We start from the raw sequence: 15,388 nt of genomic DNA, 5'->3' as shown, positions 1-15,388 counted from the left end.
TTGATGAACTTCAAAATGCATTTTTACACTAAATGAGGACTGTGGATTTCATCCCTCGCCTCATTACATTGAAATTGCTTAAGGACCAGCATGAGCAACTGCAGCAAATATATGCTGTATATCTTTTAAGCAATTCACATTTACTCCTGAACAAACATTTTCCCACTTGCTACTGGTCTGAGGAGGCCTATGAAGTAGAATAGCTCCTTTAAAGTTAATTGTATTAAATCAACAGTATCAGCTACTATAACATACAGACTAAAGCCACATAACTGATCACTACAAATGTGATTGTATTTTATACCTTGTTCTTGAGTGTTTCTCTTTCATGTGTTTTTTACAGGGGAAGACTTCAGTCCAGAAGAGCAGTTATGAGCCAATCTGGAACGAGCAGGTCGTCTTCACTGAGCTGTTCCCTCCACTCTGCAAACGCATGAAGGTCCAGATACGAGACTCGGATAAGGTCAATGACGTCGCCATAGGAACCCACTTTGTTGACCTACGCAAGATATCAAATGATGGTGACAAAGGTAGGTCAACACACACAGTTGGTCTTGTTAGCATTGATTAGCTGTCAGGTACATTAATTAGTCATTCTTAACTAGTTAATATGTTACTCTATGCGGTAATGAGCTGTGCTGTGTGAATCGAACCTCATGACCCATCTGACCCTTCGCTAATGGCTGTATGAATTTAGGGGATGACATTCAAATTAACTTGCAATCATTACATACATTAGCATATATTAAATGAAAGTGCAATAGCCATTATGAAGAGTTTTGCTAATTGTCTGGGGACATTCCCAGCAAACTAGTGATAAAGTATAATTTCTAGCAGAGACTGAAGTTTATTTTTATTCAAAGAGGAAAAATTGATGAGCATGATTAGTGATTTTCCACCATTACTGATCAGACAATCAAACGTTCAACCTTACAGAAACTGAAAAAATTACAAACCTATAATGCTCAAAAAAAAACCATAGCACAGCACTGAGCTTAGGACAATAGTAAAAAAAATAGTCTTATTACAAAGACATTTTAGATTTGCCTTTAAGCAGTGGCAAGCCAATTATCTGTTATGATAGAATTGGCTCTGGTGAAAAGTTCAACAAGAATTTATAATTTTATGTCGTCTAGATAAAGATGACAACTGAAACTGTCCTAGATTAATATGTGATAACTTGCCTGCTGCTGTCTGGCTTTTTGTATGTTTGTTTCTGTTTTGCTGGGCAGTGGTGGGAATAGCTAGTGTTGGATGTTAAGGATGTAATTGTTAAAGCATTATTGTAGATTACCACGTCATCTCCCACAGACATGTATTTTCCCTTTTCCAGGGTTCCTGCCCACCATGGGTCCAGCGTGGGCCAACATGTACGGTTCCACCCGTCAGTACACTCTGATGGACGAGCACCAGGACCTGAATGAGGGTCTCGGAGAAGGCGTGTCCTTCAGAGCCCGTCTCCTGCTCTCCATCGCTGTGGAGATCCTGGACACCACCTCACCTGAGCTCATGAGCTCCACTGAGGTGCAGGTGGAGAGCGTCTCCAACATCTCAGAGGTGAGAAGACCTGACTACAGACACAGCTAAGTGGTTTTTGGAAAGTCTTTTTGATGTATCAATTTGAGGCTATTATTTTATGTAAAGGAAGTATTTTTACACTCATAGACTGGTCAATTACTAAGTAGTTTTGTTGCCTAAACACCACAGTGACTTGCGCAGATGCAATGATCGCTCGTGTTGCTGGCCATTTGTAAAAAATTGCACAAAAAAACCCTACTTTTTGGAATATATCATACAAACCTCTGTATGCTCCAACTTCATCACTTAAATCATATTATCTTACAACACATTTAGCGAAAAGCTGTTATCCTGACTTGTGATCCATGAGAACAGCATGCTGTTTGACCTCTGCTGACCTCCTGACCCACAATAAACAGTTAAATGCTACAATCCATCAAAGGATTGGTACTTGTGTAGTTAACTACTCATCAGTGAAATTAGAAACGTTAGATGCTTTGCCTCGGGGTAAGCTTGCCAGCTATTTTACCTCCTGGCTGTTGGTGTAAATGGGTCCCCTGGGAACCTCAGTCATTCATGCCAGCCTGACTCTGATTCAGTTGTCGAGTGCTTTGCTTTGAGGGAGACACGAATTGCTAATTTAATCATAGAAATAAGAAATGCTGTAAAAGCAATTTTTTTGTTTCACTCATCATTTATTTACAAGACAAAGTAAAATGTGTTTATCAGTGGTTTTTAATCATTCACTGGAAAATAGTTACTCATTTCACTTTGGACGTGTAAAAAAAAAAGCAGATAATGTCTTTCTGCTTCAGAAAATTGTGAGCTGGCTCCGGTCCATTTATGGTTGTCCGATTCAGTTAGGTTGTTGGAGAGACCAATCACGATTGGATCGTCCCATTGATTTCAGCTACATGTTTTCTGGGCTTGCCCTGAAGTTAAAATGTTTAAGAGGGAATAATTCATTGATTTAATGTTTAAATTGTTTTGAAACTTCCCTTAAAAGGCCCTATGAGACCGAGCAGGCTTGAATGTTTTGTAAGGTTATTGCCATAAAGGTTATTTTGAGGGAATGGAATTGTTTTAGGAAGTGTCTCAATGTTATGGTCTTTATTTGGAGGACACTAGGTACTCATCATATGAACGCAGCATGAATTTGTTATGATTTGGGGGCCCTTTTAATGATTTATTGAACAACTCTTCTGCAGCTAAGAAGTGTAAGCCAAGCTGTATTAGCTACCTTGGAGGCATTGTGATGAACTGATGCAAATCCTTTTCAAAAGAATAATGAGTTTTGAGTAATATTCTGATAACAACCATATGAATAAGTAAAACGCATCATAAGGCAGAAAATATGGTGGAAATTAGTGCATTTACAAATGTTGTATATCAATTAAGTGGCTCACTAATTCAGAGAGGAGGCAGCTAGATTTTATGTGTGTAGAGACAGAAAAGAGCAGATGCAGTAATTCTTCCACAGACTCTACAATAAAATAAATGTGCTTCAGTCCAATAAAATGTTTGCTGTTTTTTTAATGAGCTTCTCCTCACCCCATCAGAGCGCCACTGGGAAAATAGATGAGTTCTTCCTCTTTGGTTCCTTCCTGGAAGCCACCATGATAGACAGGAAGATTGGTGACAAAGCGATAAGTTTTGAAATCACAATAGGTAAATAAACCTTTCCTTCATCTTGGTAATATTGACATGCAGCCCACACTTTTACAATTTGTCAGAGAGAAGTGACATGGAAAAATCGATATATACCGTAACCAAGCAAACTCCAGAACAACGTGAAATGTTCTGCCCACTAACAGGTAACTATGGCAACCAGATAGATGGTGTAAGCAAACCTTCAATGTCGAAGAAGAAGAAGAAAGACGGTGAGAATGAAGAAGAGGAGAGCGAGCTCATACAGAACTCCAGTGAGGACGAGGCGGACGAGGACGGGGACCTGGTCTCTGTCTCCTCCACTCCTCCAATGAAGCCTGTCATCACCGACAGGTCAGGGGTCAAGGGTCACAGGGGGAAGGTTCGAGGATGTTTAAAACCCAATTGTAACAATTTAGGATTTTAGACTGTAAACCAAATCTTTTTTTGTACTTTGCAGGAATTACTTCCATCTTCCCTACTTTGAAAAGAAGCCATGTGTCTACATCAAAAGTTGGTGGCAGGACCAGAGAAGACGACTTTACAACTCCAACATGATGGACAAGAGCGCTGACAAGCTGGTCAGTATACACATTTATCCAAATATGCAAAGGTTGGCTCGGATGGCAAGGTTGACTAAACTAAGTAGCATTTATAGCAGTAATAACAAAACTAAGATTCTATAGTCCTGCTGTTGTTGAGATATTTAAGACCAACCAATATTGTTACCCCCAGAACCATGTTGATGCAATGGCTAAAAAGATGGGAAATAAAGGAAAATTCATTATAAACAAATGACACATAAGAGATGGATATACTAGCCATGTGTCTACATAAAATGTCGGTTACCTATAGATGCCGTTAAAGTAAACTACAGGAGATAGCAGTATGTGTATGTTGATATGGGGCATTCCCATTAGTAAAATATGTTTTGGATATAAACCTTATCAGTACTAACAACTTGTTTTGTCCTAAGTTCCAATATTTTTGTGTCCCGACAGGAAGAGGGTTTAAATGACGTTCAGGAGATCATTAAGACGGAGAAGGCTTTTCCAGAGCGCAGACTCAGGGGAGTGCTGGAGGAGCTCAGTGTCAGCTGCAGGCAAGATACATAGAAATAATAATTTTCCATGGTCTTGTATTATAACTGTTATTGTGACTCAGTTGTCAGCACAGATACAGAGAGTTTATCTTGATGCTGAAAGCTGTACTGTAAGAACTAAAACTGCACAGTGCTCATTATCCAGTTTCTGCATTTAATGCTGTTAACAACTTTTCAAACATGCACATTAATTATTACTAGCAGCTTCATTAATGACCCAGAAACAACTGACGACAGAAGTGCTGCACATAGACATCTCTAAAACACAGTCATTATGAATGTCATGGTGACAAGAGTGATCACAGAGGCATAAGATTTATAGAGTCAGTCCACTTTCATGTTTCATCTTCTGTATTTTGTGGTTATTTCCAGTCGGTTTGTGATTCTGGCTAACAAGGATTTGAACCAGGCAGGCCGAACCAAACTGGATCGAGAGCGGCTCAAGTCCTGCATTAGAGAGATGGTATGATTTATGTTTCTCAAATTGGTAAAGAAAGAAGAAGCGTGAGTGACAGAGGAAAAGGAGGAGAGCAGTGATTAATCAATTTGGCTGCTGTTCAGTCTCTAATCCCATCGCCTTAGTGAGTAAATAGTGTGGAGTCCCTGTAAAGGCCACGCTGGAAAATTCATTTTTGTAATACATTTTCATTACCTTGAATAATTATTTGCTTACATTTGCATGTATTTGCAATACTGTCATATTCTCAGACCTGTTTATATTCTGATTAAAGTTTGTATTTAATTGCAAGTAGGGTTTTGATCTGCTTCAAGAAGAAATGCAAAGGGAATACAAAGTGTTCTGGAGAAAAACACAAGAATTGCATGAATGCCTTGGAGTTGTGAAAAAGAGGAGGTTATGCTATGAATTAGATCCATTGTTTAACCTGAAAAGTATGTCTACTAAGTATGCATACTAAAAAAGAATATAAATGACTATATTGCATACCCGCCTGTAGCTGCACTACAACACTGTGAGGGAATGTGTAAACTGCAATGGAGAGCACAAGTATTGCAGCAGAACACAAACATGTTCCCTGAAAGAAATTGGTGGGAAAAGTCATGGATGTAAAAGGACTCAATGAAATAGCATATAGAAATCAGCAAGATGTTCTTGTGTATATCATTTCTATATAGTCTTAATTCTTAGATTCACCAATTTTTATTTTATTTTAAGATAATCCATTGATGCAGTTAGTTAAATTGAATATTGATAGAACCCCAGCTATGATGTGTGCATGTGTGTTCATTATGTATATATGTAATCTGCAATGCCCCTCTATTACTAAGCTTCATCGTCACTTATCACCTCTCCTCCTGCAGGACAGCATGGGCCAGCAGGCCAAACAGATCCGAACTCAGGTGAAGAAAAATACAGTCAGAGACAAACTCAAGCTGGTGCAGAACTTCCTGCAGAAGCTCCGTTTCCTCGCAGACGAGGTATTGTACCTAACCCTAATCCTGTATTTCCAAGTACAGAACTGACACAGAATGAATGCATATAACTATTAATGCAGACTCAATATACAGTATAAAGCGTTGTACATTAAGTAAGAGAAGACAATGTTGATCACCTCTCTATTGATTCCTATCTATTTATCTTGTCCAGCCTCAGCACAGCATTCCAGATGTTTTCATCTGGATGATGAGCAACAACAAGCGCATCGCCTACGCCCGGATTCCTTCCAAAGACATCCTCTACTCCATAGTGGATGAGGAAATGGGAAAAGACTGCGGCAAAGTCAAAGCTGTCTTCCTCAAGGTGCAATCATCTCTTCCTTCTCCTCTCTTAGTCAAACACTGTTAGTTATTAAAACACATTTTGCTGATATTCAACCATTGTAAATGAATCATCGCTCATTATACTCATCAACAGTTAAAGTTGAAACCATGGAATATAAAGTTGTACTTTGCTGCTGACTGCACTGTGAGATTATCAGTAGTGGTGAATAGTCAATATACAAGATACAGTATTGACAAGTATGGTGAATAGGCTTGTAAACAATGAAAGCTGCCTTGGGAGAAGCGCGAAAATCAATGAGATGGCTTCCTAAAATTTATGGGTTGGGCCATGTTGCAACATTGTCTGCATAATGCTTAATGATTGAGCCACTGTAATGATACCAAAGAAAGGATGTACTGTAATATATACTTTCCTGTGGTCATTCAGTCCACTGTTGTTGTAATCTGTGCCCACAGCTGCCCGGTAAGAAAGGGTTTGGTCCTGCAGGCTGGACAGTTCAGGCTCAGCTGGAGTTGTATCTGTGGCTCGGCCTCAACAAGCAAAGGAAGGACTTTCTCAATGGTCTGCCTAATGGTTTTGAGGAGATCAAATCTGCTAAAATGGGCCCTGGTCTTCACTCTGTCCCCCCCGTCAGCCTTGTCTACAACAGTAAGCTCTTGAATACATACGTTTGAATTAATTATTGTTTTTGGTTCGTTTTTCTACTCATTCACTGGAGGGATCTTGATTGATCTTTGAGGTTTAACTCTAAAATCTAAAATCAATTAGAGGCAAAACGCCCCAAAAACTCACTCATAAATCAACATTTGACTCCTTTGATCGCTTTGACTCTGTGGTTCACTTTTATACCTTCTATTGAAGATTGCTAACAAAGTGTTTTGATTGTTAGTTAATATGATGTTATGTGTGTACGTCCATCAGTGAAGCAGGTGTTTCAGCTGAGAGCACACATGTACCAGGCTCGCAGTCTGTTCGCTGCTGACAGCAGTGGCCTGTCAGATCCCTTCGCCCGGGTCTTCTTCTCCACACACAGCCAGGTTACTGAGGTAGGAACATGAATGAGTGTACATGTACTGTAAGTGTACATACACTGTTTGTGTGTATGTGTCAACTGAACGAGTGTTTGTATTAATTATGTGTTAACTGAGTTGACATGGGCGGCAGTAGCTCAGTCCTACTCAGTCAAAGTATTAGCGTTAACTGTTTATTTGATTTGATGTGTGTGCTACAGATCCTGAGCGAGACTCTTTGTCCTACATGGGACCAGCTGCTGGTGTTTGACGATGTGGAGCTGTTCGGGGAGGCCAGTGAGCTTAGAGATGACCCTCCAATCATTGTAGTTGAAATCTATGACCAGGACACTGTGGTAGGATCTTAATCTATGTGAATGAATGGATGCATCATTGAGACACTAATTAATAGATGCGTCAATGCTTGTTAAACAGTTAAAAAGCATTTACTTTGCGAAAAAACAAATCTAAAAGTGCTTTTCTTCTCCTTCCTTCATATGTTGACTGTTCGTGCACTCTTGTTTCATTCCACCCTGCTCTTCACCTGATCTCTGGCCTTGCTCTCGCTCTGCTGGCTTAATAGAGTGTGAAAGCATTAGTGCTGTTGAATTGTGTTGAATTAGATGTTCTGATAGCTATTGGTGTCTGTTAGCTGATATAGCATGAATGGCCAGGTTCAGCTAGCTGCTGATGAGCTCTGGAACAAACTTGCATGTACCCACTCCATTTCCCCTCTCTCACTTTGTAACAGCAGCAGCTGCAGGGGCATTAATGCTTGTACACTATAAGCAGTGGTGCGTTGTAAAAAATCCATCTTGCAACACTCAAGATGTTAAAAATTGCTGATGTAGATATATTTATAATGAGTATGCCTCTTTTTATTCTTTCACACTTTCACACATCTTTAGTCAGTGAGTTTGTTTTTGTTATGTAATACTGCTGCAAGCTTTCCCTCTCAAATTACACAATTTTGAAACCTTCCACCACTTTGACAATACTGACCCCAAGTGGCTGCCATGGAAACTGCACTTCCCTCACCCTTGTTTAACTCCCTTCCCTTGTCCCCCTGACTGTCTCGACTGCCTGCTGTCACAATGTGGTCTTCAGGGCAAGGCAGAGTTCATAGGTCGCACGTTTGCGAAGCCCACCATCAAGATGTGTGACGAGTACTACGGCCCCCCGAGGTTCCCACCACAGCTGGAGTACTACCAGATATACAGAGGGAACAGCACTGCTGGGGAACTGCTGGCTGCCTTTGAGCTTCTGCAGGTAACAACAAAAACACATACAAATTAATGAAGCTTTTACATACGCATGCACACACATGCATTGACACTTACAAATGAATGAATGATTTTTCATATACATGCACACATACATGAGACTCCGTAGGGTCCCTTTGAGAGATTCCATGTCACTGCTCTACGGTGTGTTTTGGTTGTATTTAAGAGAACAACAGAAACGACAACTGAAAATTCTTGAAAACCATCACTGCCTTTGTTGTTACTACATTTGGTTTGTTACAGTCACCAACTGTTAAAAGTGTGAATCTATTCGTAGAACTTTGTATCCACATGCTTGCACTATTCTCAAAAAACAGGGACCCTCTCACAAAAGCACTTCTCCATAACGCCACAAAATCTCCACAAGGTGCCTTTAATGATGTGGAGCATGTACAAAAGATCAGCCAAGCAGTCAGTATATCTGTTATCTAGGGTTGCAAAGGGTCGATTCATTATTGGAAAAATTTTAAAAAGAGATCTGGATGTTTTCCAAGGGAAGTCGAGCTCAAAAATATTGGAAATTTTGCAGATTTTCATATTAAAACTCATACCGTTTTAAGGTGCAGGATGTAGGATTCTCCTGTGTACCAACCATGTCGGAGAACTACAGTGGCTCACACACAAACATGAATGGCCTTCTCTAGAACCAGTATTTGTTTTTTCTGTTCTTGGCTACTTGTGAAACATGGGGGATGGCTCTGTGAAGAGCATTCGATGTAGATATAAACTGCTCATTCTAAGCTAATGAAAATACAATGATTCTTATTTTCAAGTGATAACACGCTTAATAAAACATTCTTATTAATGTTATATTCCATTGCTGCCAGTGGATCCTTCAAAATTCCACACACTGTTTATTTAATAGTGAACTTTTTTGGGAGGAATTATATATCTTATTGCATTATTTTGGCTAAAAGTAAAGATGTTTAATTGTAAACATGCATTGCATTATGCAGCGCACTCTTCCATCACATGTACAGATTATTTGCCAGCAGCCCATTAAATAGGAATTCTGATGGGATAATGAAGATGAGGAATCAACAGACTATGATATTAAATATATTTCAACTCTACTTAATTGTTGGGATGTTTTTTCATATCTATTATAAATACAGCCTGAGCAAGTAACCTATTTAAGTTATTTCACATTGATTCGCATGGAAAGTTTCTATCTCATACAAATGTTTCTTGTTTTCTATTTTGATAATCACACGCATTACTTCCTTCCTTTTCTCTAAATATTTGCATCTTCATTTTTTCCTCTGCCACCATGTCAACTCCCTTCCTTTCCACTAACATATTCATTTTTTGTCCTTTGAAATATCCATTTGCCTCTTTCTTCCTTCCTTCCTGTTCCGCCTCCTCCTGCGTCTACAGATACCTTTCGATGAGGAGGCGATTAGGCGAGCTCTGATCGCTGTCCATAACTTTGCTGTTCCTCAAATAAAGGTGCTCTTTTCTTGCATTCTTTCTTTTCATCCCACTTTGTCTTACTATTCGATTATTGTCGGTGTTTGTGCTGCAATAACTTTTATCTCTACCAAATTGACATTAACCTCTTACTCCTTAGTTTTCATACTAAGAAAAGACAGAATTAATACAAATGTTAGGACTGTACTAAAGAAAACTGGTATGGTTGTCATGCTGTATCACAATACAGAAATCAAAGACACATTGCATCCTTTTACAGTGAGGTTTACTTCGGCTCTCTCCTCCTTTATTAGATTGGTCAAGGAGGGAGGGCCGATCTTCCTCCACTAGAAGGGCCGACAGACTCAGAGCGAGGACCCATTCTGCCTGTGCCGCTGGGCATCCGACCCATCCTGAGTCGCTACCGCATAGAGGTAAGATTTCAAACACCAGATCTCTTTAATTGAGCTCCCCTGCTGCTAATGCTGTTTTTTATTCTGGTTCAGGTTTTGTTCTGGGGCTTGAGGGACCTGAAGAGGATTAACCTGGCTCAGGTGGATCGGCCTCGTGTGGACATAGAGTGTGCAGGTCGAGGTGTGCAGTCAGTCCTCATCCAGAACTACAAGAAAAACCCCAACTTCAGCACCCTGGTTAAATGGTTTGAAGTGGTAAGTACAGCTGTAAATTTGACATTTAGACCCCTACAACGTTGGATCTTGTGTATTATATCCAGTTCCTCTCAATAAACATGAAACCTGACTTGAAATTGGTCTTGTTGCCTTCACTTAACTGAAAAAACATATTGTAACTTAATGCAGGAATAATGCAAACTTATCTTCTTTCCTTTCCGTTACCTCACCAACCTAATGTCCTAATTTTGTCCCCAGGACCTTCCGGAGAATGAGCTTCTCCACCCTCCTCTCAACATCCGGGTGGTGGACTGCCGTGCATTTGGCCGTTACATCCTGGTGGGGTCCCATGCTGTAAGCAGCCTGAGACGTTTCATCTACAGCACCCCAGACAAGACCTCCAACAACTGGGCCACTGCAGGTGCTAACACTCAAGTGAAGGATTATGTTTCTGTTATTGTGATATATTTTATTACTTTTAGTGAGGAGCCTATTAACTGTGGGATTTTGTGTGTGTATTAGGAGAAGCATTGTGTTTCTATTGCCAGTTTTCATTTCCTTTATTCAATTTACACTCAAGCAGAGTTTCTAATCTTCAAATATTGTAAAAAATATATAGCAATGAGTAGCAAATAAATTTGAACAATGTAGAAGATATTATTTTGTTCACTTCTTTGTCATTTCTGGGTTTCCTTTATTTCTTGCAAAAGACCTGTAGGTCCTCCTAAAACATGACTGGAAAAAACATTTTAGACTTTTTTTTAACCTTTTTTGAAATGCCAGTTGGACAGGCCTCCTGCAACATTTAGACAATACCAGGGTATTATGCATCAAGGAAGGTTAAAACAAACTAATTTAAATATTTCTGATTCAGCTCTCTGGTCACTAAAGAATGAATGATCATTCTTTATTAACTTTGCTGATGTCTCTGCTTGCTTTCTGCCCTGACCTCTTTTCCTGCCTGTGTCCTCCCTCCATCTGTTATCTTATTTCCTCTCACGCATGTCCTTGACTGTCCTGTCCTCCTGCCACCTGCTGTCTTTGCCCTTCGGCCTCACTCCAGCTAAGCTAATGAATGGCTACATGGTCCTTGCCAACGGCGGCTCCCAGCCTCGCTCCTCACCCAGCATTTCCTCCCGCACCTTCTCTCGCCCCGCAGGTGACATCATCCTCAACATGGACGCAGAGCCTTCGGTCCGAAAAATGGACACGGTGGTCAAGTTAGACGCTGTAAGCATTTCTTTGAGTTCATGAACTGTAGAGCATTGCCTTTTCATTTCTATTGTACAATGTGTGTGTTTATATATGTAAATAGTAGCACTGCTTTATGTCCAGTCCTTTCTAACTGCCTAGTCTGTACTTGTGCCGCTCCTACCTGCATCATCCATTGTGTGTTTTAACCCTTGTGTTGTTTTATGTGACGCCCCCTATCATAGACGTCTGACGCTGTTGTAAAGGTTGACATGGTAAGTAATCGTTCCTTTGGCAATGAAAATATGTGCTGAAGTTAACTGTTGCCTTATTGTGCATTAAAACTGAGCTACTGATAATCACTTAATGTTTCTGAACTGTTCAACAGACCGAGGAGGGAAGCGACAAAGACAAGAAGAAGAAGAAGAAGAAAAAGAAGGGAGGAGTAGAGGAAGAAGATGAGACGGATGAGAGAGTGCTGGACTGGTGGTCCAAATATTTTGCTTCAATAGAGACACTGAAGGAGGTTTGTCTATTCTATTCTTGTATATTTTCTTTACATGTCCACATGTTTTTGTTGTTGCCCTCACAAGTGAAGTCCTATTAGACTGACAACATTTTCTTGTCTGTTTTTTCCAGACCCTCAGAGCCCAGGAAGCGGCTCAGGCAGAGGCCGAGGAGAGAGAGGACCTTGAGATAGCTGCAGAGGCAGCAGGTATTGAAACAAAATCAGCTAGGCTGCCTGCCAGTGTGCTCAAATGTCTGCTGGTTTGATTTCTTTTAAAGGGATATGACACTAACATTGGCTTTTAAATTGGGATTCTACATTTACTTTTTGAAGGAAGGAAATACAGTTTTGTTATGTCAACTGCATTGCTTGAGATGGCGTCGAGAAATTAGTTTTTATTTGAGTGTCCCGGTATGAAATCTATGCTCTTTATAGTGCCCTGAAAACATTGGAGATGCAGTTTGAGCTTAAAACGTTTAGAAGCTTTTTGATGTGCTTTCCGCTTTTCGTATCTTTGCTCCCATGGATTCATCCTTCATCCATGCTTTGAACATGAGTCAAACATTATCATGTTCATGACCATTTTCAACATCAGCATGGCCTCCCAGCTCTACAGTACACATGAAAGCTGGCTCATACAGACCCACAGAATTAAACAACATTTACACTGACATGCTTACATAATTACATAAATGATTCACTGTTAGGCTGCAATCCCTGCAGCATTAAATTTATCTAAAGGTTTTGGATGCAGTGAAAATAATAAATATTGTCAAATTCAGCATCAAACTTTGATATTAACTGTAAACAATTGAGAAGATGGTGTTTGTGACATGTAAAATTATTACATTTACCATGAACCCTCTGGTCTCTGCCAATCTTCTCACTGATTAGTTCTTCCTGAGAATCTTAAAATGAATGTGAAAATAATTTATTTATTCCATTTAATATTTATTATGATGCATTAATACCCTACATAATATGGTAGTTTTAAAAAACAAGTTTTTATTAATTACCTCCCACCATGTTCTTGTTTTCCACCCCAAAGCTTAACACCATGCTGAGAAGCAGTGTTTTGCTGTCCTCACCCAGCTTTACTGATGGGTTCAGTTTGTCATGAGTGTCCTTTTATGCAACTGTAACCACACCCAATAGTGATGTCACTAGGTCCCATGGTACACCTGTACATCACTGCAGCAGTTTGAGAAGTTAAGTCACTGAAGATCACCAAAAATATGATTTTCAGGTGGTGTTGAGTTACTCTTTAAGGCAGATAAATTTAACATGTTGTGATGTTTTTGGTTCATCAAGTGCATTTCTAGCATACAAGAACAGTTGACTTCTTTTACAACATGAGTTCAGGGAAACTTACCCCCCTGATAAACACATCGGTCAGCTTTCATGTTGAGTGACACGTGTAGTGTGCAACCCTGCCACCCCTCTTCATGACTCCAACCCTACTTTGTGCACCTCCACTTTCACTCACCCTTCCAATCAGATATCAAACCTGATGACCTTCTTCTGAAAGGGTCCAAGACAAAGGAAAAGAGCAAAGAGAAGAAGAACTACAAGGACAAGAAGAAGGGTCAGGCTGCAGACGGCTCTGATAAACGACCAGTTAAAGCAAAAGTGGATGAGCTGGTGGTGAGTATGTCATTTGCAAAAAAAAAATACCAGCACACAATAATAGACATGCAGAGACAAACACTAGTTGTGTTTGTTGACCTATGCAGGTGTACAACAAGGAGCTGGAGAGTGAGTACGGAAACTTTGAAGACTGGCTTCACACTTTCAACTTGTACAGAGGAAAGGCTGGGGATGACGACGAACACGCTCTGGATGACGACAGGATTGTTGGCAGATTCAAGGTGGGGAAAAAAACAAGTAAAAACAAGTATGTCCCAGCCTATACTAACTGACAGAAAACAAGTCATACACTTGTCTTTTACTCTGTTAATTTATTATGTCACCCAGGGATCCTTATGTATGTACAAGCTACCTCTATCTGAGGAAATCACAAGAGAGGCAGGATTCGATCCTAATATGGGCATGTTCCAGAGCATCCCACATAACGATCCGATCAACGTCCTTGTCCGGGTCTATGTGGTCAGGGTGAGTGACTTATCATTTAAATCTATACTGCAGTTAAAAAAATTCACACATCATAATAAACCGAAACTGACAAATATTTCGGTTTTCCTCTAGGCTACAGATCTTCATCCTGCTGATATCAATGGAAAAGCTGATCCATATGTTGTCATCAAGCTGGGCAAGTCAGAGGTCAAGGACAAAGAAAACTACATCTCCAAACAGCTCAATCCTGTGTTTGGCAAGTAAGTTGATAGTTAGCTGCTTTTCATTTGGTTTCAGTTTGTTGTCATGTGTTGGTAAAGCAGCAGAAAAAAAGTCTGGCTGACATGGCCGTCATCAAAAAATGTTTTTGTGCAACAATATTCTGAACGAGCCTGAATCTGTTGCCCTTCTCACATTTGTTTTAACTCTCTTAATTCTGGTTCTCACCTGTTAATCTACTACTTGTCTGTGCTCAGATCATTTGACATTGAGGCCACATTTCCCATGGAGTCCATGCTAACGGTGTCGGTGTACGACTGGGACCTGGTCGGCACTGACGACTTGATCGGAGAGACAAAGATTGACCTGGAGAATCGTTTCTACAGCAAATACAGAGCCACCTGTGGCATTTCATCCAACTATTCTGTGTGAGCATCCTTGTGTTTTATCCTTTATATGTTTCTAGTTATTGGTTTAGTTACAGTGTCACAATATGAAACCTGTCACCTGTCTTTATTTACTTGTCACTTTCTGATTGGCTCCCATACCTTAACACTTCAGAAGTTCAATTACCTCTTTGTTATCCAATCATGTCAGCCATGGATACAATGTTTGGCGGGACCCAATGAAGCCCACTCAGATTCTGGCGAAGCTCTGTAAGGACGGCAAGATCGATGGACCTCATTACGGGCCAGGAGGCAAAGTCAAGGTGGCCAATCGAATCTTTATGGGATCTACAGAGATAGATGACGAAAATGGTATGGCTGCATTTTTCTCCTAAAAACTGTGGTTATATAAAAGTCCTGCATATGATTAATCATCACTATTTAACCGCCAAATTAATTGTGATAAAAGTGATTAGTACTCTCTGATTTCAAAGTTGTGCGGTGATTTATTATGAGTGTATTTACTTTTATATGTGGGGTTTTCTGTTGTAACAAGATTGTTTTCTTCTTTATTTTTTTTTCTTTAAATTCTTTTATTCTTCCCTGTTACTGATTCATACTTAAAAAAAAACCCCAATATCTCTTACATAATCAAAATGTCCCTTGTTTCA

At 39.9% G+C, this 15,388-nt stretch overlaps 1 protein-coding gene across 1 annotated transcript in view; it reads left to right on the top strand.

Moving 5' to 3' along the window:
* otofa (otoferlin a) overlaps nt 1-15,388 on the top strand; it is a 67,093-nt gene that overhangs the window by 46,654 nt on the left and 5,051 nt on the right. Inside the window, exons 14-39 of the mRNA XM_054618174.1 lie at nt 344-530; nt 1,334-1,557; nt 3,078-3,186; nt 3,333-3,519; nt 3,626-3,746; nt 4,167-4,267; nt 4,640-4,730; nt 5,588-5,704; nt 5,874-6,026; nt 6,464-6,656; nt 6,930-7,054; nt 7,240-7,374; nt 8,126-8,287; nt 10,026-10,145; nt 10,218-10,379; nt 10,599-10,761; nt 11,500-11,570; nt 11,777-11,806; nt 11,920-12,057; nt 12,171-12,246; nt 13,538-13,683; nt 13,773-13,907; nt 14,014-14,151; nt 14,245-14,372; nt 14,589-14,759; nt 14,929-15,089. Coding sequence (XP_054474149.1) covers nt 344-530; nt 1,334-1,557; nt 3,078-3,186; nt 3,333-3,519; nt 3,626-3,746; nt 4,167-4,267; nt 4,640-4,730; nt 5,588-5,704; nt 5,874-6,026; nt 6,464-6,656; nt 6,930-7,054; nt 7,240-7,374; nt 8,126-8,287; nt 10,026-10,145; nt 10,218-10,379; nt 10,599-10,761; nt 11,500-11,570; nt 11,777-11,806; nt 11,920-12,057; nt 12,171-12,246; nt 13,538-13,683; nt 13,773-13,907; nt 14,014-14,151; nt 14,245-14,372; nt 14,589-14,759; nt 14,929-15,089 — 3,544 coding nt within the window. The remainder of the gene's footprint in view (nt 1-343; nt 531-1,333; nt 1,558-3,077; nt 3,187-3,332; nt 3,520-3,625; nt 3,747-4,166; nt 4,268-4,639; nt 4,731-5,587; nt 5,705-5,873; nt 6,027-6,463; nt 6,657-6,929; nt 7,055-7,239; nt 7,375-8,125; nt 8,288-10,025; nt 10,146-10,217; nt 10,380-10,598; nt 10,762-11,499; nt 11,571-11,776; nt 11,807-11,919; nt 12,058-12,170; nt 12,247-13,537; nt 13,684-13,772; nt 13,908-14,013; nt 14,152-14,244; nt 14,373-14,588; nt 14,760-14,928; nt 15,090-15,388) is intronic.

Source organism: Anoplopoma fimbria, chromosome 18 (assembly GCF_027596085.1).
Source record: "Anoplopoma fimbria isolate UVic2021 breed Golden Eagle Sablefish chromosome 18, Afim_UVic_2022, whole genome shotgun sequence".
Taxonomy (NCBI): Eukaryota; Metazoa; Chordata; class Actinopteri; order Perciformes; family Anoplopomatidae; genus Anoplopoma; species Anoplopoma fimbria.
This window is presented reverse-complemented; position numbering and strand designations above follow the sequence as displayed.